This window comes from Poromitra crassiceps (genome assembly GCF_964638095.1).
Source record: "Poromitra crassiceps genome assembly, chromosome: 4".
Taxonomy (NCBI): domain Eukaryota; kingdom Metazoa; phylum Chordata; class Actinopteri; order Beryciformes; family Melamphaidae; genus Poromitra; species Poromitra crassiceps.
Window position 1 is genome coordinate 24,728,848 of NC_139626.1, and position 16,108 is coordinate 24,744,955.

The 16,108-nt window shown below is 44.4% G+C and overlaps 2 protein-coding genes across 2 annotated transcripts; both read right to left on the reverse strand.

Moving 5' to 3' along the window:
* Positions 1-886: 886 nt before the first annotated feature.
* prodh2 (proline dehydrogenase 2) lies at positions 887-5,715 on the reverse strand (the record flags this gene model as incomplete). Its single annotated transcript, XM_083635394.1, has 10 exons — positions 887-1,062; positions 1,186-1,274; positions 1,580-1,690; positions 2,025-2,191; positions 3,541-3,684; positions 3,769-3,849; positions 3,947-4,018; positions 4,475-4,601; positions 4,859-5,049; positions 5,470-5,715. The coding sequence occupies 10 exons, from the start codon at positions 5,713-5,715 to the stop codon at positions 887-889; spliced, it is 1,404 nt and encodes a 467-aa protein (XP_083491520.1).
* Positions 5,716-8,217: 2,502 nt separating this feature from the next.
* Positions 8,218-15,479, reverse strand: tbx6 (T-box transcription factor 6; the record flags this gene model as incomplete). Its single annotated transcript, XM_083635838.1, has 8 exons — positions 8,218-9,355; positions 10,594-10,897; positions 11,059-11,117; positions 12,227-12,297; positions 12,519-12,662; positions 13,016-13,283; positions 14,517-14,733; positions 15,410-15,479. 8 exons carry the CDS (start codon positions 15,477-15,479, stop codon positions 8,218-8,220), a joined length of 2,271 nt encoding a protein of 756 aa, XP_083491964.1.
* Positions 15,480-16,108: the final 629 nt, after the last annotated feature.

The window sequence follows — 16,108 nt, forward strand, 5'->3', positions numbered from 1 at the left end:
CTATAGTTTATTCATTTCAGTTACGTTCATGGGGGGGTTTGGGTGTCTACAGTATGTGTGAACAGTTCTCTTGACAAATTTCAGTACAATATAATGAGGTGAGATATGGGTCCATCATGGACATGGAAATGAATGTAAACTGTTCATTAATAATAGTTATTACAATCATAAACCTATCAAAATCAATACAGTTCTTCCTCTAGGGGTCATCAAGATCCATACCAAATTTGAAAAGAAAAGTTTGTTATCTCACATAATAAGTATAATCTCACATTGAAATATTTCCAGCACAGCTGCAATGGAGTTTGATAGCAAAAAAAAGAAACTATCTAAACATCAACAGTAGCCTAAATGTCAGGTTTTTGGTGTCAGTCCCTCAGAATCAAATGACAATTACTTTTTTTTTTTACAGGCAAGAACAGTCTAGACAGCCTTTTCAACTACATATTTAACAGAACAATGGTTTATAAAACAGCGTTTTAGAATTCTTGAGTATTCATTTGTTTTTGCTACATCAAACAGCTTAAAATCTTTCAGAACAGTTTCTATGGCCAGTGTTCTCTAATGAGATTTAGCCTAAGCACTTTCAAAAGCAGGCATAACTTGTACTGTAGAACCAGATAAATTCACCTGCGATGTCCAAACATCTCTTCCCATCAAAAACGGTTCAGCTCAAGCTCCCTGATGAATTTATAGCACTTTCAATACAATGCACCCAATAATATGTCTCAACCTTGTCTCCACTAGTAAGACTTTACAGACACTGTTGTAACCTGCATGGAGTAGATGGGAGGAGTTTACTGGATCAGGGCAACACATCCTCTTCTACCAGCTCAGCACGTACACTAAACCCTCCTCTATCTTGTTCCTCTCTCTCCCAGAATCGTTAGCTGCCCCCCCCCAGCCGGACTCTCCTGCGGAGCTCTTGCCTCAGCAGGTCCCTCTCCTTGCGGATGCCCTGCAGCACGGTGCGATTCTCCTGGGCCCGGCGCACCAGATAGGGAAGCGTGTCATCCACCGAGCCGTACGGCACCGACTTGTACACCGCAAAACCCTCCTGGGCTGATGAGGGGCAAGCACACCCGAGAGGCAAGAGAGGTTATAGTTCAGAGTGACTGTCCCATAACTGGAAGTTTACTTTAGTAGTGCAGGTTCAATACATTCCCCACATATCCTCTCTCTTACCCAGTGTGAGGGAGACGTGGTCACACATGCCCAGCAGCTGGCCAAAACACACAGAGCCTCCGTCTGGGTCTATCCCCAGCTCTGCCATCCTGAAGACGGTGGAAACAACAGCAACAGCAACATCAAGATTCAAGATATTTATTGTCACTCCATTGTACAAGTAAACACGTGTGAAATTCTTATGCTGGGGGGTCCATTACAAGGCATAGTGCAAGTACATAGTCACAACAGTAGCCTAATACTTATGTAGCCTATCTATGTAAATAATAAATATAAACAGCATATAAGGCAGATGGGGAGGGGCTCGGGGGAAGCTATAGAATAGCAATAAAATAGAATAAATAATAAAAATTGTATAATCAGATCAGGAGTCTAATGCTTTATTAGGTCTGACCGTGTGGCAGCTCGTCGGGCTGACTCCTCGTTGTGCGTGGCGACTATGATCCGGTCGCGCTGAGGCCTCTGGGAGATGACTTCCAGCATCATATCCAGGTTGCCGTTGTAACTGAAACAACACAAGTAAACAGATGAAGCAGGTTTAAAGACTTGAGTCAAAAATTAGCGATAATCCAGTGAATAATCCAGCTGCTTCAAGTGATTTCACTGAAGTAAGAACTATTTTCAGTGTGTCTTTAATTTTTAACCCCACCAAAAACTAACACACCCGATGATGTGATAACTTTTGATTTTAAGTTGAATAGATTTTTTTAAATAGGTTTATAGGGTAAATCTAGTGAATCACTCTCAACAGCATTCAGTTTTAGTTCAGTTTGTTTTTGAGGTTCAAGTGCGTTTTCTTATTTTATATATATATAATTTTATTATCTATCACTATCCACCTGTCATTGGTGTCTTCCCAGCTCTCGTGGACGGGGTCCACACGACCTTCTTCCTTGGCCAGCTTCCTCTCCTTGTCCATGTAGGCTCCCCTCACCAGCTTGACTCCCAGACAGAAACCTTCACGTTTAGACAGATCCAGGGCCTCTAGGAGGAGAGAACTGGACTCCTAAGAGAAAAAGGTAGAGAATGAGGAATTGCCTATGTTAAAGCATTTTCCATAGTCTTACTGATTATTCTGTATCGGAGAGGGAATTAGACCAGGCCCGGTTCTACGGGGGTGCAAAAGCATGCATTGCACCCTTATTTTAATTGTCTGCATGCTCAGTTGAAAAGTTAAAATAAATAAATAATAATAATTAAATAAATGCTACAGCTGCACACTTACTGTTTAAACTTGAATTATAGTTGTTGTTTTTCTTTGTTCTTTGATGTGATTTTATGGCTTTTTGGCACCTATATGTAACCTTTTAAGGTTGAGATAATTGTATTATCATTATATGGTCCAAATATTTCAGTAAAGCACTTGAAACACTTGAAATATTCTTGCTTGGGTGGTATCATTCTACTTGAAATGATGGTCAAATGCATTATTTTTAGTAAATAATGCATTTACTAATGCATTATTAGTAAATGCATTATTAGATGCGCGGCCTTCGGCCGGGCATCTGCACCCCTTCCTATCTAGGATGCACCCCTAGTCATCTTGTTCTCGAACCGGCCCTGAATTAGACTCTGGTGCCATTCACACTGAAAACAACCCATGTCCAACTCTGGTCCAACCCGGTCACCAAGCCTAGTCGGGCAAGCTGGGTTAACACTGTCATACCCAAAATCAACCTGGAAATACCCCTGGTTGGACCCTTGGTGTGAAAGGGGTATCATACTGCTGGCTGTGTACTTATTACTGTCATTACTGTCACACTCTGAAGAGCATGTGCGTATCTGTCTGTGGTGTGAAGCTGTGGAATAAATTACCTGACGAGATCAAAGAAAGTAAAAATCTTGCGCAATTCAAAAAACAGTATAGAAACATTATTCTGGAGAAGTATAGACGTGATGGTACATAATCAGGACTTATGGGACACTTGTATTTCTTGTAGTATATTTGGTATTAGCTGTGTATGTGTAATTATATGTATTGGTGGTAGGTAGCCTATGTGTGTATGGGCATGTATGTATAAGTAGGAGCATGTGCTATACAGTATGTGTGTGTAAATTAATGCATGTATGTATCCATGTGTATGCATATGTACTGCATATGTTTAGATATGACGTAAAGGTATAAGGGTAAGGGCATTTAACAAGCTAGTTAGCTTCAGCCCTAAACCCTTTCGGTCAGCCTTATGTATCCTCTTTTGTTTTCTGTTTTTTTTAATTCTGTGAATATTTTCCTTCTGATCGAAATAAACTAAACTAAACTAATTAGGAACTTGATGGCTAAAGACAGGGTGCTGAGGCGATATCTCCTGATATTTGTTAAGGCTGAAAAGAGAAGAGAAAGAAAAACAGATTTGCCTTTAGGTAGGACTGGTATGTGTTCCAGATCCAGGCACCATCTTTGTTGAACTTCTTCATCATCGCCATGGTGACAAGGGAGAGGGCGGGGTTCATGTATGTGTACTCTGCATCCACCAGAACTCGGACCTTGTTGACGCTGGCCTTTGAAACACAAATGCTTGTGATAATGCAAGTGACAAAGATGCTAAATGATAATTTAGGAACAATGATCGCTCACATCTGTACCTCCCCTATTTTGTTGAGTCTCTGCAGGCCACAGAGGAAGTGGGCGGTCTCTCTCTTGCCTAAACCGGGGAAGTTGATTGGCTGAGAGAGAGGCAGTTTAGGGCAAAGGTCATGGGTCATTCATCATTGTAAATATAGAGGAGCAAGGAAATGTTGTTATGGTCTAATGTGGACGTACCTCTCCATCCATAGCTCTGACTACGAGATCCAGATCGTATTGTTGTTGTGAGAGGAGGGTTGTGAGTTTTACCTGGATACAGACAGAACGGACTACTCAATGACAGCAAATACACACTACATTACATAATAAAAAGAGAGAATAGACATAAGGAAATTGTGTGCGACCCTACCCTAACATGTACAGGTTCTATCTGAAGTGCGTTGGGGGCATGTGGTTCAATTTGCAAGGACAACCTGGAACAGCTGTGGACATGTCACACCCTCTACATGTGTATTCTTATCTATTTTTCCCACATACCTAAACCACATTCAACTGCTATTTTGCTGGTGTCATGATTCTCAACTGTCCTTAACAAAACCTGGAAATTCAAAAACTAGTTTCCCTGTGTTCCAAAATATTCTCTATATGTGTGTGTGTGTGTGTGTGTGTGTGTGTGTGTGTGTGTGTGTGTGTGTATATATATATATATATATATATATACAATTTATTTATTTATTAATTTTGAAAATGTAAGTGCTGCCTTACACACAACTCTGGGCTGAAAAGGGCAGTGATCTTAAGCTGCATCATTGGGTCTTTGCTCCAGGCGTTGCTGTGGGACATCCGGACACATTCCAACATGGCCGCCATGTTGTCGTTGTATCTCTTCTCACTGGTGGAGGTGACAGCAACATTAGGCCTTATTTCACTCTTCAAACTGCAAGACTACACTGCTTTAAACAGCAGTGAGACGATTATGGGGTAACATTAGATATAGAGAAAATCTGATGAGTGGGTGTAAAACTACAACTATGAGCCATGATCAGAGATGATGTGCACTGCAATACACAGATATTCACTCCTCCTTGGATTTGACCCAATAGAGTCTGAGCAAACCGAGTTTAGATAACAAGGCAGGTGTTTTTGTACCCGGTGCACTCTCCCAGGTCTTCCTCGAGAGGAACCGCCAGCATGGGCCTCAGTCCCAGCGAGCTCATCTTCTCCATGGACCTGGAGATCTCGGTCTCGCTCTCGCCGGCCACAAATTGGGCGTAGACAGAGGGCCGCATCAGCAAGGAAAAACCCCTCTTCCCCAGGAGGGTCCGTGCTATGGACATCAGCTGAAAGGAGGAGGAGATAGTGAAGAAAAAGAGAAAGTGAGGCAGAGGGAGAGAGGAGAGAAATGTATATGTGTGAGCGATGGGGAGACAGAGAGAGAGAGGAGGATGGGAACTCAAGAGGACTAGAGGTGACAGAATCTGCATGTGTGCCTATATATACATATGACATGCATGTATGGCATGCATTCTCACCATCTGCGGCTGTCCTTTACATCCCTCTCTCATCTCACTTTTACATGTTATACACTCTTGTTACACACAATCAGCAGCAACCAGTGCCAGGGTCACACTCGGCACTCTGGCCTGGCACCATTCCTGTGAATGGAGTCTCAGGGATTCACCAGAAGACATCATGAGATCTCTCCATCTATACCTCACCTCACTATCTCCTTTTCCATTTACTGAGTGACAAACTCTCACCTTCCCACAGTTGTTGACCAGCACAGGGAAAGAGCAGAGGCGGAAGACCCCCAGGGCGCGGAGCAGCTCGCCCAGGCTCTTCACCCGGAACGCTGTGGGGTCCTGGAAAGCCAGAGCCACAGTGAGGGCTTCAGGACCCCCCGCCCCCCCCAGCCGCTTCGCCGCCACCGTCCTGGGAGCCGTTGTACCCAGAAGCCTCAGAGATGAGAGGTGAGGTAATGAGGGCCCCAAACGAGAGGACGACATCGTCACAACAGGGGAGGAGGTGTTTTGGAAGGCTGCAGCTCCTCCTATATGTGTGTGGGTGTATCTGACCCCAAGTCCATAAACAAGTGATGATGTTCTCATGTAGGAACCTGAGGAGATTAAATTGAAAGGAGCAGTATGCAGCTTCCAGCCTTTACTGCATGTTGCTCCCAGTGAGTTTGACAGGAATGAACACTGACAGTCAATTAAACACCAAGCTCTGTGCCATACAAATAAAATGAAATCTTCAAAAGTCAGCAAAAACATATCAGTGGCATAGGTTATTCTTTTTTTTTTTTTTTTCAAGATCAGTAAGTTTGTAATTGTACAATTTGAATCTGATGGCAGCATCTGCTAGACCAGAGTTTCCCAAACTTTTGTCAGGGACCACAAAACAGACATAAGATTTGTCCTGCATGTGAGAAATCCCCTTTCTGGTATAGGGATATAACAGCAGTTGGTCATTAACTAAACATTCATCCTTAGACATTCCGGTGTTCTAACTTGTAGGAACTGAAAAAAAAGTAGTATTAATCTATTCCTAATTTTGTTTGGGATGCCCTGGAGCCCACTGAAGGACCCCTGGTGGTCTCTGGACCGCAGGTTGGGAACCACTGGGTTAGGCTAAAGGTCACGAAAACATCTGAAGTTGAGAAAAAATAAAGAAGTGAATAAAAAGTTCTTACCCTGCATCCGAAGAACAGAACTCATAACATTCCAAAGACGGAAAGCTCAGCAGGTGCGATGTCAGATATTTGTGGGCGCACCAGAGAAATTGGTCATCTCTTCGCTGATTGACTAAAGTTAATAAGTGCCTAGTTGCTCAGAATTTGAGTCAACATCAGTTGACCCTTGCCTTGGCATTAGCACACAAGTGTCCCCTCAGTTTGATATAGAAACATCAACTAAATGGAAATGAGTCATTGTTATTTTTATTTAGGAAGGAATTGGCTGTCTAAGGCAAGTTTTGCTGTTATAAACATGTAGAGGTAGACTAATCAAAGGAACTAGATGAAATACTAGTTTCATTCTTAAATTGAGTGCAACAGCTTGTATTATGTGTATTGAATGTATCATGAAGCAATAAAATGGGTTTTTGCATTCATCATTATATAATATAATTATTTTTGCATTTGTATCATAACATATCTGCATTCTGAGTTGGGATCACTTGGGATGCAAGTCAACAAGCCTATGTGAACGTGCATAACATTTATATTATATCATATCATATCAACAAAAAATTGCTAAATTTGAGTCATATCTGTCAAACAGATGCCTGAGTGACCCAGAAACAGATTGGACACATGACAAGTGTTCAACACAATGGAAAGGTTAGTTTTCTGAGGAGGGTTGAGTCTAGAGGGGGGAGAGCCACCAGGAGGGGGAATGATTAACCCTTGCCCTCAAACATCCTTGTTATAAATCTGTGACCACTAACTTCACACAGTGCATCAGACCCAAGTGCACTAACTTCACACAGTGCATCAGACCCAAGTGCACTAACTTCACACAGTGCATCAGACCCAAGTGCACTAACTTCACACAGTGCATCAGACCCAAGTGCACTAACTTCACACAGTGTCTTCAGACCCAAGTGCACTAACTTCACACAGTGCATCAGACCCAAGTGCACTAACTTCACACAGTGTCTTCAGTGCACTGGTACCACTGACCAGGCATGATAAGCCTAATAGTGTTTCACCGAACTGTTATTGTAGGACTGATAGTGTACCTGGTGCTCTTTGCATGAAAAAGAGTCCTCTTGTAGCCTAATCGTGTGGAACAAAAGAGAGATCCAATGCAAATAAAAAATCAGAAGCCTCTATCAAATTAACTACGTTGAATGTGTTTATTGAAATACACAAATAGAACAGTAGATAAACAGGTCTAAGAGATGAACAGAAGAAAAGAGTTGATTCTCTGAGCAATTTTGATTTTGAGTATTTACGTGAATTCACATCTTCCTCTTTGGTACTGAGGTAACCTAAACTTATGCTGGGGAAAAAAAAGGAAAATATCCGCAAAGTGCACAACTTTTAGTTTTTATATTCAGCTGTTTTGAACATAATGTTTAAATGGATGAAAATTGATTTACGGAAGCCAAGAACATGGAAAAAGTTTTATTTTTCACACTGGAATGGATTTTTTTTGGGGGGGAAAGGTTTCAACAAATATTTACAACATTTTGATAAATTTCATCAGTTTCATCATCAGTTGAGTTCTTTGGAAAACACTGGAAAACACATACACTTACAGTTACAGTATAGAAGGCTACTTGAACTAATGCTACACATTGCTAATATCCCTAAAAGCGCTATCAAACCAATACATTTTGTGATCATAATTCAAATACTGAATAAAACACTCATTTGGATCACAAAACTGTTGTATCATCACCAATATCTTCATCATTATAATCATCAGCATCATTTTGCTGTTCTAACCGTTCTTAATCTCACTAAATCCCACCATACTATTACATTTTTATTTTATTCCTCTTTAGCAATAGACGTTCCCAACTCTTGCGCTCATATCCAGGTAGGACCCCTGGGGGTGGGGGTGGCCATGCTGGTGCTGTCTGTACAGGTGCCTGAGCGGGATGGGGAGGGACGAGCGAGGGTCCTGACAAAGCCGGAGAGGGTAGGAGGAGAAGGCGGGGTAGGGATCCAGCTGAGGGAGGAGAGACGGGTGGTGGTGCAGCATCATCTCCGGCAGATAGGGGGCACCCGGGTTGAACTGAGGGATGGCGCCCAGTTCAACTGAAGGGTACGAGGAGGGGGCAGAGGCAGAGGTCATGTTCTGGTGATGGGCTGTGGGTGTGGACACGGACGGCTGGAAGGAAGACAACGATCCAGAGGGGACGGCCGAACAAGAGGAGGGTTGGAAAGGCGGGTGAGGAAGGGAAGAGGACGGGTGAGTAAAAGAGGAGGGAGGAAAGGCTGCAGTTTGGGCTAGGCTGAGATTTTGGATGTGCAGAGCGGGATGGGCGGGGCTGGAAGACATATTGGGAAATGGCAGATTCTGAATGGGCGGCGGGACAGAGGGGAAGGAGAAAGACGGGGGAGCGCTATGGTTAGGGAGGGAGCAAGGCAGGAAGGGAGCGGGATTTGACACCACGGGCAGGTGGTTTTGGTTGGGAAGAGGCTGTGGCGCAGCTGGGTCCGGAAGATTCGGATAAGTAAACACTGGCGAGTTTTGATCGTGGGGTGAATTGTTCCCGCTGGTGATGGGTTCGACTTGCAGAGGCTGGCCAGGCTGGGCGAGCAGAGACAGAGCCGGCATGTGGTCCTGCAGACCCGGGGCGGAGAAGGAGGTGTCGGTGGGCGTATGATGTGGACTGATCATCTCTGGGTTGGATGGAGAGATGGAAGGTGGTGGAGTCAGGATGGGGTACGTGAAGGAGGTCTGCTGCAGCGAAGGAGAGGTGGTGGAGGAAGGGAGGGTGGGCGAGGACGACAGGATGGGCGGGTAGTCGATGGGCGGAACAGATGGGTCGGATGCGTCTGAAGAGTCGGGCATGGGGAGGGACAGGAAGGAGGAGGAAGACTGAGGAAGAGAAGGTGGGGGGAAAGAGGAGGAGCCGGGTGCGGCAGCGGGATAGGCGGAGGTATAAGGCGGCTGACCCATATTGTCTGATCTGTGGAGGAAGAAAGACATATAGTGGATACTTTAAGTCTCAATGAGATGCTGCACTAGTAGGCATAAATATAAAATTTTCTAACCAATAAAAACTGCCTTTCTCTCCCTAAATGATATCCCATTGGTTAGAACAGGGGTGTCAAACATGCGGCCCAGGGGCCAGATCCGGCCCCCCAAAGGGTCCAATGCGGCCCAAAAGATGACTTTGCAAAGTGTGAAAATTGCACTGAGAAGTCCTTCAATCCAATGTGATGCACTTGTTAAGGCTAAGAGGTACCAGGTTTCAGGAGCAAGTGAAATATTAAGTTGCCTATTGTTATCTGTATTCATCACTAAATAGTCAGCTATTTTCATTACCTTTGCTTGACTATAGAGAATTGCACAGGTGGGTAAACTACTACACAGGTGGGTAAACTAGTAGTTTACCCACCTTGTTTGCCCTCATTGATTGATACAGTTGGTCTGAATAGGTGAGTAAACTATCTGCCTTATTTCAAAGGGGTGGGTAAATTGTTTACTTGCGTTGACTCTCCACTACACCCCTGATTGTAATGCACAGTACAGACAGTCGATAATGTGCTTGATGGTATCTGAGATAACCCTACGTGTTGTAGGGTTGTACCTGTAATTCTTTACACTAAGATAAACTGGAAAATGTTGATGTTTTGTCATTAATAAGTTGATTATTGATTTTCCAAATTGGGTCGCATGTGGCCCGTGGACTAAAATGAGTTTGACAGCCCTGGGTTAGAAAATGCATCAAATCCAGGAAGGAAATATGCCATATTGTAGGTTCTTTAAACCGGTAAACTATAAGTGTGGATGCATTGCATCTGTTTTGAAACACTATTTTAATGCATGTTTGAGTGGATGGATTATGAATTAGTAATAATATCAGTGGTTCTCAACATGGGGTCCGGGGACTGCCAGGGGTCCAAAGGTTTTCAACTGGGTCCCCAGCAAATTGATCAATTGTTAAACTTCAGCATTATTTAATTGACAGGAAGTTAACACAGTTATGACTGTTGTGATCATAGTGTCTCTGTTATCTCTCTACCTATCTCTATGTCATGGGATTCAGGGCAAAATCATATCTGACAATACAAAATATTCTCAGATTTGGGTCAGAGAGAAGAAATCTTATCAATATAATCTGGACTAGATTAGTGGGCCTTGATATGAAAAAGCTTGAAAATCACAGACATAGTCAATTTTCCTCCATTTTTGCTCACCCACCTGTCAATTCTTGGTGTGTTCTGCATCCCATTGGCCATGGTGACAGCAATGTCAGACATCTGGGATACCATGAATGCTTGGCCGAGGTCTAGCGGCTGCTCTGGGACCTGGTCGTCCTGGTAGGGGGCCTCCTCTGCTCTGTACCCACAGGATGGGTCAGGCAGCGGGGGGCCCTCCTCTGCTCTGTACCCACAGGATGGGTCAGGGAGCGGGGGCAGAGAGGCCAGGGCCAGGGCCTGGAGGTCCGAGGTGGAGGTGGTGGACTGGGATAAAAGCTCAGTGGAGTCACATGGATCACAGCCCACTGGGAGAGACAGACAGATAAATGGAGATGATTGAGGTAAGACAATGCAAGGCAATTAAGGCAAGAGTATAGCCCAAAGATAGTATAGTCCAAATTAAAGACATGGCAAAGAAAATAGTGTCAATGGTAAAATTTCAGTATTCTATGTCTATCCCACTTACCAATGTCCAAGGTTTCTGTCAGGTGGGTCATCTTGCGCTTCTGCCTTGCATCTCTCTGTCTACAGTAAACGAGATAGATGTTAGGGTATGCCCTCTACAAAATCTATGCTATTTGTATACACTGAGGTGGAGTGTGTGTGTGTGTGTGTGTGTGTGTGTGTGTGTGTGTGTGCGTGCATGCGTGCGTGCGTGCGTGTGTGTGACGCGTGTGTGGTAGGGCTGAGCGATAGTACTTCAAATCAATATCACGGTTATTTAAAACTTTGACCTCGATTATGATTAGAGCTGGATTTTTTAATTAGGCTAATTAGCTAATGAGGTGATGTCATCAGTGATGCACAGCGAGCTGCGTATGCAAGCTGCAGGGCCAGCTGGACGAGGCCGCGTAGCGGGCAAGCCTAGGAATCGAGTCCCTAGTATGTCAAAACTGATGTCATAAGGGGCACACACACACACACACACACACACACACACAAGGAGGCATTTTGACAAGACTGGTCAGTGATGTCACACACACACAAGGAGGCATTGTGACAAGACTGATCAGTGATGTCATAGTGACATCAGTGATGATGGAGCCGCATCTTGTGTGATGTGATTTCATCAGTGACGATGTCATCAATGACATGATGTCATCATCAGTGATGAGTCCGCAAACTCTGTCTGTTTCAGCCTTTGTCCCACTGATGACGTCATAGACATTGTACAGTCTTATGACATAACTGGTGACATCATCAGTGGTATCACTCAAGGCAACAGCCTGTGTTTCAAGGCTATGACATCACTAATGATGTCACTGATGATGTCACAATGAAATTGATGTCATCGTGACCTATTTATAGAAGAATAATCAACTAGAACTCCTGAGAAAAGGACTATGACTCCTGCTGAGAACAAGCAAACTTTGTGGGCCAGGGGAGCTACTGACCCCAAGGGCAGAACAGCTGCTGGGACAGGCGAGGACGAGCTACGGGCGAGTAATTAACAGTAATTAATTTAATTAATTGACATGAGCTAGTTTAAGTTCGTTGGAGGTTCTAAATGTCGTTTCGATCAGTTTTGCTACATTTTCGGTTAATTGCCCAGCCCTAGTGTGGTGTGTGTGTGTGTGTGTGTGTGTGTGTGTGTGTGTGTGTGTGTGTGTGTGTTGGTGTGTGTTGTGCATTACTTTTTGCTGTTCATGCCCTCATCTCTGAAGCCCTTAGCAAAGGGATTGGCGTTGATCTTCAGTTCTGTGATCTGAGAAAAGAAAAAAAAACAGTTGGTTAAATGCAGTATTTTATCTGCGCGCACACACACACACGTCCACACACGCGTATTCAATATTCTCAACAACCCTTGCACTACATACAGTATTGCTCGAGATGTTGATCATCTACAAATGTATGCTTAATCTTCCACTAAGTCATTCTGTATAGCAGTGCCAGCTAAATTCCTACACTGGAAAAGTGATGTTGTACCTTGTTGTTCTGGTAGGCGGTGACGGTGAGGAACTGGGTCTCCGGGAAGACGAAGGAGTGCTGCCCCCCTCCCCACCTCAGCACATCCCTGGCTTCAATCACATGGACTCTGGGCTGGTAGCGATGCAGCGAGTGGAGGATGATCTGGAAATGATAGGGAAAAGGAAGAGGTTGGCACCAAAGGCAGGCCAAGGACCAAATAGACCAATGAGGGTAATGCACTGTACTGTACTGTATCTATGCTGCACACACGCACACGCACACACAGAAACAGACACACACACACACACACACACACACACACACACACACACACACACACACACACACACACACACACACACAGACACACACACAGACACAGACACAGACACACACACACACACACACACACACACACACACACACACACAGACACACACACACACACACACACACACACACACACACACACACACACACACACAGACCACCACACAGCAGTCTCCAGCACTCACATATCCCTGTGCGTCCAGTGTGTTGTTGGTGAGCTTGGCGCAGTGGAAGGAGATGGTGCGGCTCTGCCAGTGCGTGCCCGTGGCGGGAGAGTCCGGGTGGATGAACACGCGGTCGGGCAGCCGCGCCTCGGCCGCGCCCACGGCCTGCCAGGCGTCGCCTTGGAAACGGTAGCGGGAGTTGTCCAGAGGGAGGATGTCCAGCAGGAGGATGTAGCGGAGAGACGGGTTAAGGCCCGACAGTTTCACCCGCAGACCGGGGAACATCCGTCTATAGGGAGAGCAGGGAGGGAGGGGAGAGCAGAGGAGAGGAGAATGGAGGGTGGAGAAAGTTAGAACATGTCTGTATGTTATTGACTTTACTTCACCGGGTTACTCCTGCCTTACAAAGCCAAGGAACAGCAACTGCATGAGTAGCAGTGTTGTAGTCAAGTTACTATATCTCGAGTCCGAGTTGAGTCTTGAGTCAACAGTGTTTGACTCCAAGTCCAAGTCACCAAAGTCGAGTCCGGAGTGACTGAACATACGTACCTGCCCTTGCACGAAATTGAAAAATGCCATGGTATTAATATAGCTATCAATATCTTATGCTAAATTATGAGGGCCTATTACAATATTAAAGACTATAAAAAAAGGCTTTATCAATTAACAAGTCTGAGTCCTCGCCTCCAACTTCCGAGTCTGAATGCATGAATGCTTGAGTCCAAGTCCGAGTCATCAGTGTTCAAGTCCAAGTCGACTCACGAGTCCTGAAAATGAGTCCAGCACTCAGACTGAGAGTCCGACGCGACGCGACTACACAACACTGATGAGTAGTGAAACATCATTTATCTTCTGTTCCAACTAGGACGGACATGTACGGCTGTATTGGCATGTCATCAGTATTGGGATAAAGGCTTTAGAATGAAATATCGCATTGGCCCAGAACGAATATTTCTGTCGATATGACAGGCCGACGCTAAGCCTAACCCAGGGAGAGCATCATCCAAGCCTGTTTAAGTAGGATGAATCTTAGTTTTGTTTGAAAGAAAATGTTACATAAAAAATGTGGCATGTTTTACGTAACCTAAGTTGAAGTAGTTTTCTTATTTTGCCCAGTGAATGTGTACATCTTGAAAAGCATTGTATTTATGTCTGCATCTGCCAGAACCCTACACAAAAAGCGCTTACAGCTATCCATATTTGTAGAGCAGAATTGTCTTGTCATGTGCACTTGTTGGCAGCTTAATCAATAAGTTGATTGACGATTGATCAATGCTATTTGATGGAATAGACGAGTAAAATGTTCAAGGTTCAAGGTTAAAAAAAAGCGAATGTCCTCGAGGGCCAATTTGCTTTACAGAAAGTAGCCTAGTAGTCCAACACAAGTAGTCCAAAGGGATGGGAGGAATATCAGGAAGGATAGAAAGAGGATAGGGAGAGCAGAGAGTGCATAGCCTACACATAATTGTACTAACAGTCAAAGGGTGAAACACTAACACTTGCATACTGCCTCTATGCTCACCTGCCCTTCTTCGTGATGATCATCTCCGTGCCGACCGAGCTGAACTGTTTCCATAGCGACGCGTTCTCCAGCTCCATCTTGACCTGGTCTTGGGTTTTGGTGGCTGTGTCGCTGGGGGCGGGACCGGGGGGCGGGGCCAGCAGCCTGGGGGGCAGCGCTCTGGCCACCATGTCACAGGCAGGGGGGAACAGAGGCATGTGGGCTGGAGCCTCCCTGTCTGTGAGAGTAGAAATCACAATTAAAAACTACAGGCAGACCTTGCAATGAAAACTAGACATACAGTAAACTAAATACTGATCGATTTTGGTTGTGGCTGGTAGGCTAGGTCTTGTCAGGTCTACCAATCAACCTGTGTTCAATCAGTTGTACTCAAAATAAATAAATAAATAAATTCACTGGGGGAATTCTGAATCCACAGTTGACAAAAGTAAGTTTCATGCCCTAATCAAAAATCCAAATTTATCATCAAAAATCAACTTTAAACATTTTTCAAGGCATCGTGTCGTCCAGCCACAACTCTCCAAACATGCACTGAAATGACCCGGTAGCCTGCCAGATGCTCTTTCAGAGGGTTGACGGCCTGCCAGCTGTAAATAAATGACAGTTAGCTTCCTGGCTTATTACCCTGCCTTTGCCAGGCAATGCTTATAAGCATCTATCACAGATCCAGTGGTTGTGTTCCTTGTTAGAGGGCTTGAAGGTCAAGAATGCCATTGGGTCATTTATGTTTGCAAAAATATATTTTGATATATTCTTGCAAACATTTTCCTAGTTGTGCAAACAAGATTTTTCAAAGTAAATGTTGACTTTTGACCGCAAATCACAATTTTGCCAGCAATAATACAAGAAACCTTATAGACTTCTGCAGATCACACACACACAAGCTCACTCACCTCTGTAGAAGCAGTCTCCGATTCTTTGCGGGCCCAGGGCCAAACTGGGGTACATCTCCACACTGAGCATTCTTCCTTTTCTGTCTTCGTCCCTCTACTCCTCCAAACAAATTCTTAACTCTTTTTCTTGTTCTCTATTTCCATGAACAATCTCAGATCCAGGCTGTCTTTCTGCTTCCTCTGAATCTATAATGGAGTGATAAATCTCTGTTCTCTTTCCCCTATTTCTCTGCTGCACTCCTCTCCAAATGCCCATCCTGGCGACTCCCTCTGTTATATAGGTGTGTAGGCTTCACACATCAGGCCAAATGGCCCCCGTTTTCACACAGCCAATTCATCATTTGCCTCCCTGTCTCTCCCCTCTGTCCCCTGCTTACATGACAAACTAACACAAACAACATTAACCATATCAAGGGCTGTTTGGCAAACCATCATTTTCTTCAAAGTGAAGAATTGTGGGGCATTAGAGGGCCACTTTTGTTATTTTACACCAGGACAAAGGCTCACAGAACCGCATCGTTATACACAGCATCTATAATTTCGATATTATTCAATCATTAGACTAGAGGGATGTGTGGGTGTAAACATTGTTTATGTCATTAACAAAATAATTGTAGGAAATGAGTGTTTCTACTGCCTACAAACATGGTTGATGGGCCTACTGGCAGCTCCCCTGTGGCTATTTGATGATTTCCTCTC